Raw genomic sequence first — 16,776 nt, 5'->3', positions numbered from 1 at the left:
CATGTATCAGATGTAAGATGTATGACTGTTCTAGTACCATGTGACAGCCTGACAGGATAACTGGTTTTAGTTAAGGCTATTACATGAATATATAAATTGCAGCATAACAAGGTCTTGTTACAAACTGGAATTAAAATAAATTCGCAGTTGTTATATTGAATATTGATCCTCAAGTTTGTTATGTGACTTATGCCAGACAATATCACACAAAAAATTATTCTTGTTGCAGGATCTATTTTTTTTCAACTATTAGGATTTATCAAGCAACAATAACTGTTCTTAGGCTGGCATGTGTTGGTGAAAGGCTTCAAATTCTTTGGCAGATCTTAAATGATTATAATCGTGAGACGAAAAATGTCACCCTACTTGTCAGCTATGTTACTCGGACCAGCTCTTCACTTTAACTCGTGTCGATTTTGCACTTGACTCTTCATTTGGGAGCCAATATCATGGGAAATTTTCATAAAGTAGTCAAGTCGGACACTTGGGCTTGTGCCTGTATCAAACACGAGTACTCTAGTCCGAGAAACATAGCTTCTCAATAACAGGCATTCATGTTTACAACCGTCTAACACAAGAATGTTACGAGCCTACAGTGGGTTTATGATATACCGTCTTTCTAAGATTGCATTTATTCTTCGTTCTTCCTCTATCATGGCTGACACTAACATTTAACTGAACACTTTATCGTAAAACCAACTTAACAGAACCAAGGGAATTTAATTTAGCATACCCAAAGTCGATTACCAGGTTCCCTATGCTGATAGCACAGAATCTCATGCTCCTCTCAAGGAGAACTAATTGAAATTAATTGTAGGGGAATGCTTAAATCAGTTTCCAAAACACTAAGGGCAGAAACTTCCAAAAGTTCAAAATTTAGAGCACAAAGTACAAGCCAGGATCTGCATCTGGTGATCACCAACCGCATATACAGACATCACATATCAGAAGACGATTAAAATAATTTGGAGTACTGATAGTTACAAAACTCATACGAGTCTTCCACATGTTTTCTTTAGAGTACAGCTAGCGGGACTGCAATTAAATAAAATAAAGGGGAACACGCATATAGACACAACAATTATACCGGATTTGCAAAGGTCACCTTATAACAGACGATATGCAGAACCGAGAACAGACATGTGATTTTTGCCCACTTTGCTCCCGCGGAGGCATTCTAGATCTACCACTTGGGAATGATCCACAAAAAGGTTCACCTGAAAGTGTGATAATAAGCAAGAACGTACAGATTACGTAAGATGTCCAGTTCACTAAATAGAAGAAATTAATAGAGTATAATTTCGGAATGGAAAGAGGCAGATACTGTAAGATAGTCACCTTAGGACCATATTGGCTGACAAACCAATCAGCTGCTCTGGCATCCGCAGCTTCAAACATTGTCTTCTCAACTCCTAATCGACCGATAATCTTGGCAATGATGTCTGCTCTTAATGATTCAGCTCGACGGCAAACATCCTCAGCATCAATCATTATCATGTCCGCCCCAGCCTCCAGACACCTCTCTGCCTTTCGGATTAGGAGGTCTACATCTTCAACAAAATCTAGACATGCAGAAACAGGACATTCATACACAAAGTTAACGAAATTATTGCAGGTCAGAGTATTAAGATTATCATACTTTGCGTTGCACCATTTGGAAACCTCCATGGATTTAATCACCCACCCCTATTAGGACATATAGCTCAAGCATGCAAAGATGTTATCAACCAGAAGGTTTAACAAAGTCTTTGTCGTTTAATAACAGCTTGCTCACTTTCAAGATATTCCTCTGCTTTTAAATATAAGTAGATCTACATGATTTTCTCACACACCTTAAAAAGGAGGACCTCCAGAAAACAAGATAAATTTATGAACAAAAACCTTTCAGATTTTTTTGTAGCAGTTAAGGCATATGATTACGACAGAAAAAGCATCAAGTAATCACAAATTCACAACTTCAAGATACATAATAGAGAATAAATTATTGTTCAAATGATTTCCAAATCAAGCACGTCAAGGTAAATTACAATATCAAGGAGCAGGCCAATTTACCATAAGATCTGGGCCTTGGGGCTATATAGGCTCCATATGCTCTGTTTCCAGACAATGGTATATCAGACTTGTCAAATTTGACTGCAAACTGAGGCTTAACTTTCAGACCCGCATCCTTGATCATGTGCACGTATCTTAAAAGAGTTTCTTCGGGAAGCTCAAGTGAACCTGCATCTAGCTCGATTGTGTCAAAACCCAAGCGCTTGCATTCCTGAAGAGTACCGGAAAAAGATTTCAGAACAATTTTGACTAGGTAGTAGTTGCCTGTAAAAAAAGCCAAAAGAGGATAAATCCTGATCATTAATTACCTCTATGTATTGTTTTAAAGCAGATGGGCCTTTGCGGAGCAAATTTTCTCCCCAATCACCGGTACTGATGTAAACATCATGTCTGTGTGCCATATCAGTCATCTTTTTTATGTAGCTCTCTGGTGTTAGGCCATGAGAACCTTCAGAAAACTTCAGACCATCGACAAACTGCCCCATTGACTCGAAAACATCCTACAATGTGTGCAAAACCAACTTAGCCACAATAAACATTCACTTTCCACATAAATAAGACTTCACTTTTGTGGAGGGGGGGGGGGAGGGGAGGTAATTATCATATCACTTTGAGACATCTATCCCCATAATATATAAAGCAACAAGAAAACTTTAATGAAATAATCAGTAATAAACTGCAATCAAGTTTGATGCTTTGTCAGCATAACAACTCTAGGATGTTGCTCTAACTTGCAATCAGAAGGCTGCTTTATGTCAATTCAGCTGCCTTGCAAAGAAAAAGGAAGGTGTCCACAAGTGCTAATTAAAGTTTCTAAAGGACCTTCCCTCCTAACCCTTTTAAATCCAACACCCCCAGGCCCCAGGAAGCTCTTAATGGTTCCTCTCAGAAATGTGGCTACTAGATGTTTCTGAATAACAAAACAGCTTTCTCAGCAGTGGTTTGTTGTGAAGATTTTCGATGTTTGACCAGAATTCCATAGTTCATGACTCCTCATAACCAGCATTTCGACAAGATATTGAAAACCCTTTCCCAACAGTGATATAGACTATAGAGTACACAAGCACTGTACTTCTAAATTTTCATATGCTTATATTGTCAGAGAAACAGAAAGATTACTCTTTACATATGCAGTGAATATGAAGCAAAATATAAGAGCCGTATCTTCAAATGCTTAAGCAACCCTCTAAGAAACTTTGTGCTGATCAAAGCAGCAACTGACCTGGCTTTGGAGAAGGCACGAAGCCCCTCGAATATCAGGGAGGAATACTAAAAAACAGATGGTTGAATCTTGAAATCTTTCACATTTGATTGGCTAATCACCAAAAAACTTACCAGTATTACCAAAATTATAGCAAATATAACCCATATGTTCCACACATATTTTCTTAAGTAAACATGAAAATGATCTTCATTTAGTACAGTCAGTAAAACTCTAGTACATCATTTACTTCTTGCCTGATACTTTACTGGAATCAATCTATCTCAAAAAATTTGTGTTGAAGCCAAACAACTGTTTAGCAAAGATTTGTGATCTTAATGTTTAAAATCAAGATCAAATTTTGAAATCACATTTGCTGCTAGCAATAGATACTGGTCATCCAAAAAGAGAGAGGCAGGGGTCACAAGACATACGTCCTACTAATTTATACATTAAAATAAGCTTCAATTCTGGAAAGCATCCAACTTTTAAACATGGATAAGGCACTATGTTACTGCAAACCTGCAGGACTCCACCAAACTAATAAAGTTAGGGAGAATCTAGGACAGAAGTCACTTCATAGTTCATACTCCATACAATGTTGTGCAATTTAAGACCAACACTTGAACAAAATAATGTGCTAAAGCCAATATGGATTATGTCCCCAAAAGGATGTGGCATTGTAGCAAGAGTTGTGCAATGTTGCATATCACATCCTTAAGATCAAAGGCAAATATAACTCAATTTTCAAACATTAGCAAAACTGTGCGCCCAAGGCTTAAGGTGTCTTACATGAACTAACACAATCCTGGCATGGTGTCAAAAAATGAGGAAAAATATGCATAGTCCAAAAGGGCCATACTACGGCCATGAACCAACTCATTGTGTGTGTGTGTGTGTGCGTGCTTGCGTGCAAGTAAATCACTTGGATAGCTTGGAAGAGCCTGTGTCAACCTAAGAATACAGAGGTCATAGGATTCACTCAAAATTCTCACCTAAATTTGATAGGGTTGACCAGATTATACTGGAAACTTGACAACAAGATTAATTGGGAGGCTGAGCTAAATAGCTAATGTTAGAGAAGTGTGTCAATAATAGGCAAGAACCCTTAAGCTTCGATTAGGATCTCACATTTGGAAAGCAGTGGGGAAGGTATGGGACTGGTGCAGGTACTGGGAAATGGAGATGGAACATCTATAGACCTGTGGAGATGAAGCTCTTAGAACGAAGTCATGTCATTGGGCCCTTCCCTAAGAACCAGAACAATAAACTTCTTAGTGATTTATATAGAAATCCCCACGATATTCAGCATGATTTAAACTTCCCTATCCGTGATGAACTACTCAAAATAATCCTTAAAATTCCTTTCTCAAACAACAAAGAACATCAAAAGGAAAGTTGACCCAAAAACAGCTTCTAGATTAATGGCAGACAAATTCTCAGCCAAGACATGTTGCCTAGTAACCCATCTTAGGATTGTGTTTGGATAGCACAAAATCATATTCTTTATTTAGCAGCTTTTTGGAACAGAATTCCCAATAATGTTAACTTAAATAGAAGAATGGTTTCAGCTTCCAGCACTGAAACTTTATGTACTCATGTCTTAGAATCTATGGAGCACATTCTTTTGTTCTGCCAGAGAGCAACAGAACTTTGGACATCATTCACCTTCCCATTTTTTTGACCAAAAACTTCCAATCATGGCTTTTAACTAACCTTGTTTCAACTAATACTTCAAACCACCCCCTCCCTTGGACTTTTATCTTCCTTTGCTATTTGGTCCTTGTAGAACCGGTATTTATCAAATCCAATATCACCACTGAATGGTTCTTCAATCACAAAAACCAACCAGGGCCAAGGAGCCCACCCTGCATGCATGGTCCACCACCACCCTTGTCTATGAAAATTAGCACTGATGCTTCCTTTAACCACAACAGCAAAGTAGCAGGTTGTGCTGCAGATTGCAGGGATGGAAATGGTTATTGGGTTAAATCTCTAATTTGGAAAGGATACACTATCTCCTCGCTTCATTCTGAGTTTACTAAAATCCAGAAAGCTCTACAATGATAGAAGACACATCTATTAGTTTTTTACTGTATGGAAACAGGCTCAAGACAAGCCATTGGAGAGATTAAGCAACATAATGTTCATAATGTAAGGTTGACTTTCACTATAACCCAATGCAGGGAGTATGGCGTCGCTTAGCAGACAAAATGGAGTGCAACTGCCTTTCAAAGGAAGCTCAGATAATGGATTAGCATATAAGCTAGCTTAGGATATAGTAACTAGAAACTATGTATGATATAGGAACTCCTGTGTTTTCAACCCTCCCCTGGACTGTACTAATATTATCCTTTCCGACAAACATGGTTCAGCCATGAACAATGGGTCTGTAACTTAATCCTCATATGATGAACTCTAGTAGTTAAGTAATACATCCTGGTTACCAAAAAAATATTAGCCAACTCGTCTGCCCATTCCATCCGCCCGAAACAAGGCATCAAAGTAATAATTAGAGGCCACTAGTTCAAGTGTGACTCAACAGGGTAAGAATTTGATGCAACTTTAATATAGACTTCCATCTTGCTTCCTATTAGTGTAGTCCAACATCTCATGATCATGGAATTCAACAGTTTTTTCAAATAATAAAGAGTAATTGCCAAGTATTCCGTGATTGTAATCAAACTCAAACAATAATTTTATTTTATATTGGCAACAAACTAAAGGCCGTTGTACTTACAGTGCAGCAGACTACTGTTTTGATTTGCATACTACTGAGTATGAATCAACATAATGAGTATAAATTGCGTAATTCAAACTAGTAATGCGACAACTAATTCCAGACAGAATTACAGGATAATTGACACAAAGTAAAAAGAGCAATCTACAGGGAGCTATATTGTTGAACATCAATAAAATAAAAAATAAAATTAATATATATATATATATATAATATATATATATATACTTAATTTCGGAGTTCGCGACAAAATCACACGGGTAGCATTTGAAGCTAAAATTTTACTAACTCAGAGTCTACATATCCATCAAACATTTCTTCAATGATAATCATTCACCTAAAACATGAATCCAATTCTTATTTTTTCATGCAAATGAAACAAATCACATCAACTTCTTCATGCAACTGAAACAAATCAAATCAATCTATCTTACACTTCAATCTCCATCACATCATAACATTTTTAACATTGAGAAATTAAATTCAATACTTAAATCGACAAAAATGAAAATGAACAACCAAAATTCAAGGAAAAATCAAAATTATTACCTCAAGAACATTTTGAGAGAAGATAGAGTATTGAGGACCACGAATTTCAGTAACGCCAAAACTTCTAGGCTTTTCTGGACGATCTTCCTCCTCGAAGAAGCTCTTCCATCTCAACGAAGCCGCCATTAAAATGCACTAGGAGAGAGAAAAAATTTCCAGAAATGCAGAAATTTGAGTTCAATTGAATTTGTGAGAGAAGAAGATAAAAAGAAATTAGGGATTTTATATGATCAAAGTTATTATGATTGTGTAATATAAAAAGTTGGTTGAAGGGAGTGTGAGTCGGTTGTTCTAGAGAGCGCTCAAAGCTTGTACAAATGTTATTTTGTCAGCAATTTATCTGTTTTCTGAATGTGGGGTCCATTGACCCTTTTTTCAATTTTATTACTCTTACAGTATTATCCAGTTTTATGATTATCTTGATCCATTTGTACTAGTATATTCTTTTTCATAACTTTAGATTTTAAGCCCATTGTTTTTATTCAATTTGGATGAACAAAGGCCCAATTAAAAAGATAAAAGTTCACAAAGCTTTAATTTGTAAAGAACAAGGTTATGGGTTCTCAATTAGAAATTTTAGAACTAGTTAGTAGGCAGGTTGGGTCAGATTCGGATCTACAGACGGGTCAAGTCATAAGTGGGTTGTCTTAAAAGGGTTTAAGCATATTAAAGTGGATCGTGATATCTTTTACAAAATTACTCGTATTAGACTATTAATGTAAGAGCAGTTGTTTACACTGAAAGTAGATGGATCAATACTTATTACTCCAAAAAACTATATCCCACGAGAAATGAGAAGTTTTTTCAAGTGATATCTACGTTAACCATCTTTACTTTCGAGTTTGATTGAGAAACAAAGAAGACAAGCAAATCTACTACCATATATGCCATAATCTTGTAGAGCTTGCAAGAGAATGTACTGTAATGAGCTTTAGCGATGCCTTGTACTAATGTGTGCTGTTGATACCCTTCTTTCCTTGCTTCCCATGCCAAGAATCTAAAACCAACAGATTGAAAGACACACCAAACTTGGAATAAAGAACAATTTTAAGAGGAGAAAAGAACCTTTTTAGTTCAATCTCTTGCAATAGCTAACTATCAAGCCTTTACTTTTGTGTAAATTCCAACAGCTAATCTTTTCTTCATGTCATCACATTTTATTTGGGATGATCAGCAAGTATGCCTTAAAACTTTATTCTATATTCCCTACTTCTTAAGGACTCCCCCTTGTAAGCTCCCTCTTATAAATGCGAGTACGTTGTTAGACCAATTAACACTTAAAGCCTTCCAATATTATTAAATCTCAATCAAGCTTGTGATAGAAATAAACCTTCGGAGATTTTTCTCTAAATCATAAAATGCCGCTTTTGTCTAAAAGAATGGGGCCTGTGGTCTGTCTCTTTATCATGATCATGGATATTGTGGCCGGGATATTAGGCATCGAAGCTCAATTTGCTCAAAACAAGGTATGCTTTCATCTCATCATTTACTCCATGAGAAATCACTAGAATAGAGAAGAGAATAACTGATTCAATTTGATCTGTATTGAACATTGCAGGAGAGGTTCATGAGAGTTTGGATATTCGAGTGCAGAGAACCGAGCTATGAAGCATACAAGCTCGGATTTGCAGCCTGTGTATTGCTAGCAATAGCTCATATTATTGCCAATGTACTCGGTGGGTGTGTTTGCATATCATCTAGGGAAGAGTACATCAGATCTTCTTCGAACAAACAAATAGCTGTGATTTCCCTAATTGTCTCTTGGTACGTGCTCTAAACACCTTCACTCCTATAGTATTAGTCACTTTTTTTAAACGACTCGTGTTATATTGCAAAATTTAACATCTTCCATTGCAACATACCAGGATCGTATTGCTGATCGCCTTCCCCCTACTGGTTCTTGGGACGGTATCAAACTCAAGATCACGACAGTCTTGCGGATTCTCACACAAGCATTTATTCGTGATCGGAGGAATTCTATGTTTCATTCATGGGTTGTTCCTTGTTGCTTACTACGTTGGCGCCAGTGCTGCTAGAGCAGAAGAGCACATGATCAGGCAACAACACAGAGCTACTGGTCCCCGACCTCTTCCTACCTAAATAAACCTTCTTTCCTTCTTTTTCCAATGTTGTTTTCTGCCCTGTTTGATGAGCTAAAATATTGATTGTTAACCCTCCCCCTCTTTTGACTTCTTATTTGCATATACAAATGTAATTGACAATTTGTCTATTCTTTATTGTGAAAATCATACTTGTATTCTTATCACTATTTTTTGCATCTACAAAATTTACTCAGAAGTTTCATTATTCAAATTTGTCAATTTGCCCGCCTAATCCTCCTAATATACTCTACCAAAATCGCATTCCAGGAACTTTACAACAATAACGTATAAATCCCTACCAAAATTTGTCACATTTCAACTAGTAGTAACAAATTCAAATTGCATCTACAAAATTTACTCAGAAATTTTATTATTCAAATTTGCCAATTTGCCCGCCTAATCCTCTTATATACTCTACCAAAATCGCATTCCAAGAACTTTACAACTATAAGTCTATAACGGATAAATCCCTAACAAAATTTGTCACATTTCAACTAGTACTAACAAATTCGAATGAATAGACAATTATACAAATCTTCTAGAACAACGATTTGCCCACATTTAAGGAGTTGAGCATCAAATTTCTCAACTCAAAACGGTCACAGAATCAGCATTACAAAATCACAACAATTACACAATACGAAATTCACTGAAAGAGACGTTTGTTTCACGACGTTAACAAAACATTAGGTGAATTTCTTCATAAATAGCATAATCCGAACGAATTATAACGCAATTAGCAACAAATAGGCACAAAATTTCCAACCAGAAATGCTCAAATTCAAGCTTTATAACTCAATTTCCATAAAAGATACCAAATATTTGTAACCAAAAAATTCTACCCCTAATCTAAAAACCAAAGTTATCTCATAGAAACTAGACAAACTAACTATTATAAAATCCTAAAGAACTGTGTAGAAAATAAAACTATCTGCTTGTATGTTCATCCATCTCTACAAATTTCTAAGATTAAACTTTGATTGGATTCCTTTCGATGTCGAATTTACTCGTCATCGGCAGCCGACTTCTTGGGGCCCTTGTTGGGGAGGAGGAGGTTGTGGATGTTCGGCATAACACCACCGGCAGCAATCGTCACATCGCCGAGCAACCTGCTGAGCTCCTCGTCATTCCTGACGGCCAATTGAATGTGACGCGGCACAATTCTGGTCTTCTTGTTGTCTCTTGCTGCGTTTCCAGCCAACTCCAATACCTTCATTGATTGAAACGAATAAAGTTAGGTTATCAAAAATCGCAATAAATTTGGAAAGAGAATGTTAGGTTTAATTAAAATCTGATACGAGAATTTTAAGGCTTGATTGAAATGAAAAATTAAGGCGAATTTTAGGTTTACAGCGAAATGTCGAATTAATCGAAAAATCGACAAAATTATTAAAAATATCAGATTAAACCTAGAATAATTAATATCAAAATTTACGAATCAGAGCAAAATAAATCCGAACAGATAAACACAAATTTCAACAAAAATAAAATAAAATAAAGCTCGAGTATAAGATAATCATCAAAGAAGATTTACGAATGAGAACACAACCAGGATAGATTCGAACAAATCAACAAAAATTTCAACAAAAATGATGAAACTATAAAGAGAGAGGAGAGAGAAAATACCTCGGCGGCGAGATACTCGAGGACGGCGGCGAGGTAGACGGGAGCACCAGCACCAACACGCTCGGCATACTTACCAGCCTTAAGAAAACGAGCGATTCTTCCGACGGGAAACTGAAGACCAGCCTTGCTACTGCGAGAGACACCTTTCTTGACGGCGGCGCCGGCGCCGATGTTCTTGCCTCTTCCGGCCATTAATGACGATGAGAGAGAAAGTGAGGCGGCGATTGTTGGCGTGTAGTGTGAAGGGAAAAGTTTGGGCACGGCAGTTGTTGAGAGAGAGGAGAGATAGTGGAGATGATGAGAGAGAATCAAGGTGTGGAAGGAGTATTTAAAGGGTGTGGGAATGATTATTAGCCAATCAAATTGAATGGCACGGATCGGTGAGGTGGACCGTTGGATTGAAGAGGAGATCTACGGTGTGTGTTCCTTTTGGGGGTATGATGTGGCAGATTGTTGTTTTGGATATCTGACGTAGGAATTTGTCAGGGTATTAGCGGGATAGTTTTGATTTTTTTATTAATTGTGCAGTTGTGCGCCAAAAAAAAATGATCATCTTGAACTAAAATTCATAAGAAGAAATTTACGGAAAAAAATTGTATGAGAAAGCTAGATGGATATACAAGGATGTGTGGGAGAATATATCAATTTAATGATATGTCTCCTAAGTTATTGAATTACCCTACAGTGTACTTCGTAGTATAGAATAATCTTGAAGTAAGAGTAAAAGATACGAAGTAATGAATAACGGTTGTTGATATTAATGTCACAGCCTCCCAGATGATCTTTTAATGTTTGAATAATGATAACGTTCATTTTTAGTTCCGAACATGACATAAAATGCGTTGAAAACTATTTTCATTAGAATTGGGATGTAAAGTTCATTGAAAACAAAATTTTAGATCGATCTTCTTCCCTTAGCTTTATGATCTGATGATTAGATAAAAAAAAATAACTACAACTAGACATTGCATGCGTGTTCAACTTATTTACGAATAAACTTCAAAATAAATGATTGAAGATAAATCACTAAAAAGAATGAAATGCTAAACCAACTAGTGCACTTCAAATGACAGTTTCGAAGTACTCTGTAATAACATCGAAATAAACTACATGAAAGAATTAATTGATGTTGATGGTCATGTTGATTTTGAAGATGAGCAAGGATGAGGATGTTAGCTTGAAAGAAAAAAGGACGGACAAGGACCATTATTTCATTTTGATTCTACTTGATTTTATATTGATTGTGCGAAATTAATGATAAGAATCTATATTCTCAACCAATGCAAAAACACTTTTACTTATAGATAGCTTTCACAATAGGCTAAACCTGTCTGAATTTTTATCTTATATTATGGAGAAGAATTTCATGACCTAATAAGTAGTTCGTTATAATGATATGCTATCATTTCTTAAATGATTTGCATGAGTTATTAGATCAACTTTGGATTTTTTTTTTTTATGTACAATTAAATTAAATGATAATGGATAACGATTGCTTAATGATTGGGTGTTCCAAGGCGAAGGGAAGATCATTTCTTTTAATGTTTGAATAATGGTATTGTTCTCATTATTCTTCAGTTTCAAGCAAAGTATAAAGTTTATACACATGTTTAAAATATTAGAACAATCAATAATAACATTATTATGACCACCGTGAAAATAAAGCACCAAGCAAACATCAAATAAGTTTGTTATGTTAGAATGTTTAGGAGGATTTTTATGAAGTGGAATATAGTGTCTATTTGAAGAAGATAGGGTAAGGGCACTACTTATTGTATTAACTTATTTTGAAGGATTAGGACACATAGTCAACAATATTTTTTTAATTTTTTTTTAGCACAGACAATTTATTAATTAGATTAGATTTAACTAGAAAAAATATAACTATAAATAGTTTATGAAAGTTGTTTTGGGTGTTTTTGTCTCTCGGGAGAGTTACAGCACGAAGACTGATCCGGCGTGAGCTGTACCTGCAAAACAAACGGAGACACCGGTTGGGTGGTGCTCCGCCTCCGACGAACAAGTTAGTAACTTGAAGGGAGAGAAAAAGGTGCGGAAATTTAGGTGGGTATCTGCTCGGATTCCAAGCTCAGATGTCTCTATCAAAGGGATAGTTTGCAATAAATGGTAAAACGTGCCCTCCAAAAGAGGGAAATCTCCCTATTTATAGAGTCCTCGGGATGCGTGCCCCTGATTAGGTCAGTGAACCCTAATCATTGGTGGGTTGCGCCGCATTGCGGCTTTCTCAGGATTTGGGCCTGAAGGCCGTCATTTCCCCAGGTTTCTGGAGTGACACGTGTCAAGCAGGGATAGGTCCACTTTGGGCCATCTTGGGGATGACACGTGTCATCTTCTGATTGGACCACGTGGCGGGGTAAAATTACCCTAAACATTTGCCCCTCACAGACGTGACATGGCATGCCGCGTGGCATCTATGACACGCGTCACGCTCTGGTTGGTGGTAATTTTACCACCAAAGAGTAACCGTTCGCCTTCAAGGTAAATTACGGGAATGTCCCCACATTTACCCTCTATATATAGTCGTTTACCCTCGTCATTTTGTACGTTTACAAAAAAATTTCAAGAGAGTCAACTTTGAGAAAGCAGAAGTCATCCGTTTGAGTCAAGCGCAAGCGAGACAACTCGTTCTTCGTCAACCCAGCCGGACCCGTCTAGATATCAAATCTAAAGGTACCGTCTCTGCCTCTCTCAGCTCGTTTTCTTGTTTCACCGCTTGTATATATTTCTTGCAATAAATGGATGCATCACCAACACACACGGCACAACCTAGGTTAGAATCCAGCCGGTCACCGGGGACGGCTGAGTCTAGGACTGGGAGTGCCGCCTCGGGGTGTTGGGACCACCCTTTTGCTTGGATTCCGACCATTTATGTGTCTGTGCAGGACACAATGGCTCGGACTATGCAGACGGTTGTCGATCAGGAGTACCGAAGCGAGGGCTCAGGCGGCCAAACGCCTGAGGGAGATGCGTCTGGTCAGAGAAACCAGACGGCTCTGGAGAGATCCCCTCCGCGTGCCCCTTCGACTCCCGCGGACTCCTTTTTGGAGGAATGCGACCAAGACGACGATGAAGCCGTCTCAGCCCCTTTACCACAAAATGAGGAGGAGACGGAGAGCAACAACTCCGCCTCCACCTCTGAGAGAAGCGACGACTTGCCCCCGCTTGAGGATAACAAGGAGGAGGAGAGGAAGAAGTGGAGTGAGAAGGATGACCCCTTCAAAATTCACGTCTCCACCAAGGACAGGGTTCAAATGGAGGAGAACTTGAAGAACTTTACAGAGATGCACCCGTTAGGAGTCGGGTACAAGATCAGAGTGCCGCCTGAGGACGGCACCATCGCATGGGAAGACGATCAGCAGAACGCTAACAACTACTTCGGTTGTTATGAGGCGGCGTTCAAGGCTGGTCTTCGCTTTCCCCTTCACCAGGCGGTGAAGGAAATCTTGAGAGGCTATGGCCTCGGAGTCTGGCATCTTACCCCCAATTCTTGGGCAAACATCTTGGGGTATGTTGCCGCCTGCGAGTTCCAGGGGCTCCATCCCGGCTGGGAGGCTTTTGCTAAGATGCATTATCTTAGCCGAAGCCTAGGCGGCTGGAGGGCGTGGTATACTTTAACCACGTATCCCCAATACATGATGACCTTGGACAAGGTCTCCAAGTTCGACGGCTGAAAGCACAGGTTCTACCTGATGTCAGCTCCCAGCAGGCGGGAGAACTATGAGTTCCGTCAGTACAATAAGAAGCCCGACCTGATGGGCCGGAAGTGCGCTCTTCCCCGGATCCCGGATGAGGATTTTGACAAAATCATTGAGGCGGACTTTTTCGGCCTTACAAACGCGACCTTGTCAACTGGGGAAACAATAAAAGTCCCCAGGAATTGGATCCCCAAGAGCGCCTGGTTCAGGGACGAGTGTTTCTTAGCCGCCTGCGGTCTAGGTCACATGTTTACCAAACGTATGCGTCTGAGTTTACATCCGCCTGTAGTGCTTTTGTATCAGAATTGATTGATGACATTGACCAATCTTTTTCTTTTTACAGAAGAAGCTCTAAACATGCTGCAGACGGAGAAGACACCCAAGCGATCCTCTGCAACCATTCGCAAGGAGCTTGCGGAAAAACAGGCGGTCGCAGTCAAGGCCAAGGTAAAAAACCGCTTGACCCTTTCTTAGATTGGTCTCAAAGATTATTTTCTTCGGATGCTAACTTTAACTTGGTTATTTTCGCAGGGGGGAAAGATAGGAAAGACGTTTGAGAAAGATCTCAAACGGGCTAGGGAGGAATCCACCTCCATTCTTAATAAGACCAAAAAATCCACCTCCGCCTCAACTCCTGGCGCCTCAGCCAGGAACCAACATATGCGGATAGGGGGGCAAAACAAGAGGATAGGCGGCAGTCTGTGCCTCGACCTCGTCAACCCCTTATCACCAACCGGGGGGTTCACCACGCCTGCAAGCGGCTCCCGCTTGGCCGGCTCTGAAGGTAAGAACCCTTTTGAATCCCTGCCTGAGCTGGGGTGGCCTTTGCGAGTGAAATCCCACTCCCAACAGACGTCATCCTCAGACGATCGGCAACAGATAGGTGTTGCCTTAATTTCGCACTCATCACCTATTGATTATGGTGCAGATCAATCTCCCCGCTGGCCATACGTCCAGAAGCATGCTAAAGCCATGCTGGAGGCGGTGAGCAAGAGGGAGAAGAACGCTATCCCTGGGATAGAGACGTTCAACCTGGAACGAATCTTGTCCCTTCTGGCTAAGGTAAGAAATTTAACAATTTTTTCATTTTTTTCCAAGTGCTTTACTCCGCCTGCAATACTAACTTGACATGCTTTTTTGCAGGCGATGTTGCGGGTAGACGGGCTCAAGCGTCCTTATTCCCGCAAACGGGAGGAGGTAAAAAGGGCCAAGAAGTCCGCCACAGACGCTGATAATGTTGCTTTATACTCCACTATCGTAAATGAACTTGAAACTAAAGCAATAATAATGACACAGACGTCAAAAATCCAGCAGCTGGAGGCGGATCTGAAAACGGCCAACCAATGGGTGAGCGACGCTGACGTCTCAGAAGGGGGCGGAGGAAGCCAAGAGAAAGGCGGAGGAGAGCCTCAATAAGTCTGAAGAGGCGCTCAAAAAGGCCTAGGCGGACCTTGGCACTTTGCAAGGTGCTTCTGAAGAGAACACCAACCTGAAGACCAAGGTCGAGAAGCTGGAGAAGGATGTTGCTCAGGCTCAGGTGAACTTTGCAGCAACCCTAGAGGCGGAGCAAAACCGCCTGGTTGCTGAGGGTGATGCGGACAATGACGCCCGCATGAAGATCGCCTGGGCTGCCTTGTATCCAGACCAGGATTATGGCATCTGGGCACTTGCTCACAGGTACGCCGAAGACGTGGTGTACTTGAGAGAAAAAGGTGAGCCAGAGCCTGAGTCCTTCGACGCCTGGGTTAACGCCAACAATGAGCCCCCCGCGCCTGAGATACCTGGTCCAGGTGTAGCACAAGAGATTCCCTCAGATGATGAGGAAGAGGACCAGGAGGCACCAGGAGGCACCGTCTGTAGGTCGGAAGTGATTTTTCAGCGGCAGTATGCCAAAACTTGCTTTCTTTTATTTTTTCTTTAATTCTGCGGCAGTATGCCAAAACTTGCTTTTCCGGCCTGCGTGCCGAGTATCTTTATATTTACCGGCTGAGGAGCCGGGTTAATTAACAATTTCTCTTTTCTCCCGGACGGGATCTGGTTAACATTTGATCCACTACAACCGTTCGGACGGGGTCCGATTAACATTTGATCCACTACAACCGTTTGTTGGGTAGACTTTTTAAGGAATGCATCGACTGAGTCGGTTTTGATCATTTTGCGTTTGCGTTTGCGTTTGCGTTTGAATTTCAATTTTGCGAGTTTCAATTTTTGCATTTTTTGCCTAACTTATCAAAAGCAGGCGGCGATGTTTTGCCAAACTTATCAAAAGCCTGGTTGTCCTTGCCCCTGGACGACTGTGTGGTTGGTTTCAAATGGAGTTGGTTGATTGACTTAGGAACGTCTGATGCTGCAAAGAGCATGACACGTTTGTAAGTCAATCAATCACAGTAGTGATTGCCCCAAACCAAGTGCACAGCCGCGCACCAACAGGCGTTCCAGTCACTAACCAGACGGAGTTTGTCCGTCTTGGTAGAGATTGCATAGCCATTGCACAATTCTTTTGCCCCAATTGGGATAGAAAGCGCAACTTTGGAATAAATAACCTAAGTGAGAACTTCAGCCAGTGACCGACTGATGCCCCAGGGTATCCGGTATTCGGTAACTTGATCGTTCTTCACAGATCATTCTGGTCAGACGGCTATGAGTTAACCAATTCAGTCATTCAATTTTTGCCGTCTGCATAGGTACGTAGAATCGACAAATAATTTGTTCTCTGCGACGATTGCACTCGGAGGGGTGTCGCCGAACGCCTTTGTCCAGATTGGGACAGGCGGTTTTATAAAATAAGCA

General features: G+C 39.9%; 3 protein-coding genes across 3 annotated transcripts; 1 reads left to right on the top strand and 2 right to left on the bottom strand.

Annotated features, from left to right (window-relative positions):
- Window positions 1-779: 779 nt before the first annotated feature.
- On the bottom strand, window positions 780-6,861 carry LOC110693456 (protein HEAT-STRESS-ASSOCIATED 32-like). Its single transcript, XM_021870567.1, has 5 exons — window positions 6,543-6,861; window positions 2,361-2,552; window positions 2,053-2,263; window positions 1,339-1,562; window positions 780-1,217 (listed from the first exon to the last, which is right to left on the bottom strand). Exons 1-5 carry the CDS (start codon window positions 6,666-6,668, stop codon window positions 1,107-1,109), a joined length of 864 nt encoding a protein of 287 aa, XP_021726259.1. The 5' UTR covers window positions 6,669-6,861; the 3' UTR covers window positions 780-1,106.
- Window positions 6,862-7,691: 830 nt separating this feature from the next.
- On the top strand, window positions 7,692-8,855 carry LOC110693454. The gene is made up of 3 exons (XM_021870565.1): window positions 7,692-8,008; window positions 8,101-8,306; window positions 8,408-8,855. The coding sequence occupies exons 1-3, from the start codon at window positions 7,901-7,903 to the stop codon at window positions 8,640-8,642; spliced, it is 549 nt and encodes a 182-aa protein (XP_021726257.1). The 5' UTR covers window positions 7,692-7,900; the 3' UTR covers window positions 8,643-8,855.
- A 547-nt stretch (window positions 8,856-9,402) lies between these two features.
- On the bottom strand, window positions 9,403-10,580 carry LOC110693455 (protein H2A.7-like). Its single transcript, XM_021870566.1, has 2 exons — window positions 10,271-10,580; window positions 9,403-9,854 (listed from the first exon to the last, which is right to left on the bottom strand). The coding sequence occupies exons 1-2, from the start codon at window positions 10,460-10,462 to the stop codon at window positions 9,648-9,650; spliced, it is 399 nt and encodes a 132-aa protein (XP_021726258.1). The 5' UTR covers window positions 10,463-10,580; the 3' UTR covers window positions 9,403-9,647.
- Between the last annotated feature and the right edge of the window lie 6,196 nt (window positions 10,581-16,776).

This window comes from Chenopodium quinoa, unplaced genomic scaffold, assembly GCF_001683475.1.
Source record: "Chenopodium quinoa cultivar QQ74 unplaced genomic scaffold, ASM168347v1, whole genome shotgun sequence".
NCBI lineage: Eukaryota > Viridiplantae > Streptophyta > Magnoliopsida > Caryophyllales > Amaranthaceae > Chenopodium > Chenopodium quinoa.
The sequence above is the reverse complement of the archived record's forward strand: the minus strand, read 5'-3'. Positions and strand labels throughout refer to the sequence as shown.

Excerpts from the sequence above, each read along its gene's own strand:
- LOC110693456 (XM_021870567.1), bottom strand. The coding sequence starts at position 6,668 with ATGGCGGCTTCGTTGAGATGGAAGAGCTTCTTCGAGGAGGAAGATCGT. Across the intron at positions 2,264-2,360 it reads CTTTAAAACAATACATAGAG|GAATGCAAGCGCTTGGGTTT; the intron begins GTAATTAATGAT and ends GGTACTCTTCAG. Across the intron at positions 1,563-2,052 it reads CCCAAGGCCCAGATCTTATG|ATTTTGTTGAAGATGTAGAC; the intron begins GTAAATTGGCCT and ends CTGCATGTCTAG.
- LOC110693454 (XM_021870565.1), top strand. The coding sequence starts at position 7,901 with ATGCCGCTTTTGTCTAAAAGAATGGGGCCTGTGGTCTGTCTCTTTATC. Across the intron at positions 8,009-8,100 it reads CTCAATTTGCTCAAAACAAG|GAGAGGTTCATGAGAGTTTG; the intron begins GTATGCTTTCAT and ends TGAACATTGCAG. Across the intron at positions 8,307-8,407 it reads ATTTCCCTAATTGTCTCTTG|GATCGTATTGCTGATCGCCT; the intron begins GTACGTGCTCTA and ends GCAACATACCAG.
- LOC110693455 (XM_021870566.1), bottom strand. The coding sequence starts at position 10,462 with ATGGCCGGAAGAGGCAAGAACATCGGCGCCGGCGCCGCCGTCAAGAAA. Across the intron at positions 9,855-10,270 it reads TCGAGTATCTCGCCGCCGAG|GTATTGGAGTTGGCTGGAAA; the intron begins GTATTTTCTCTC and ends CAATCAATGAAG.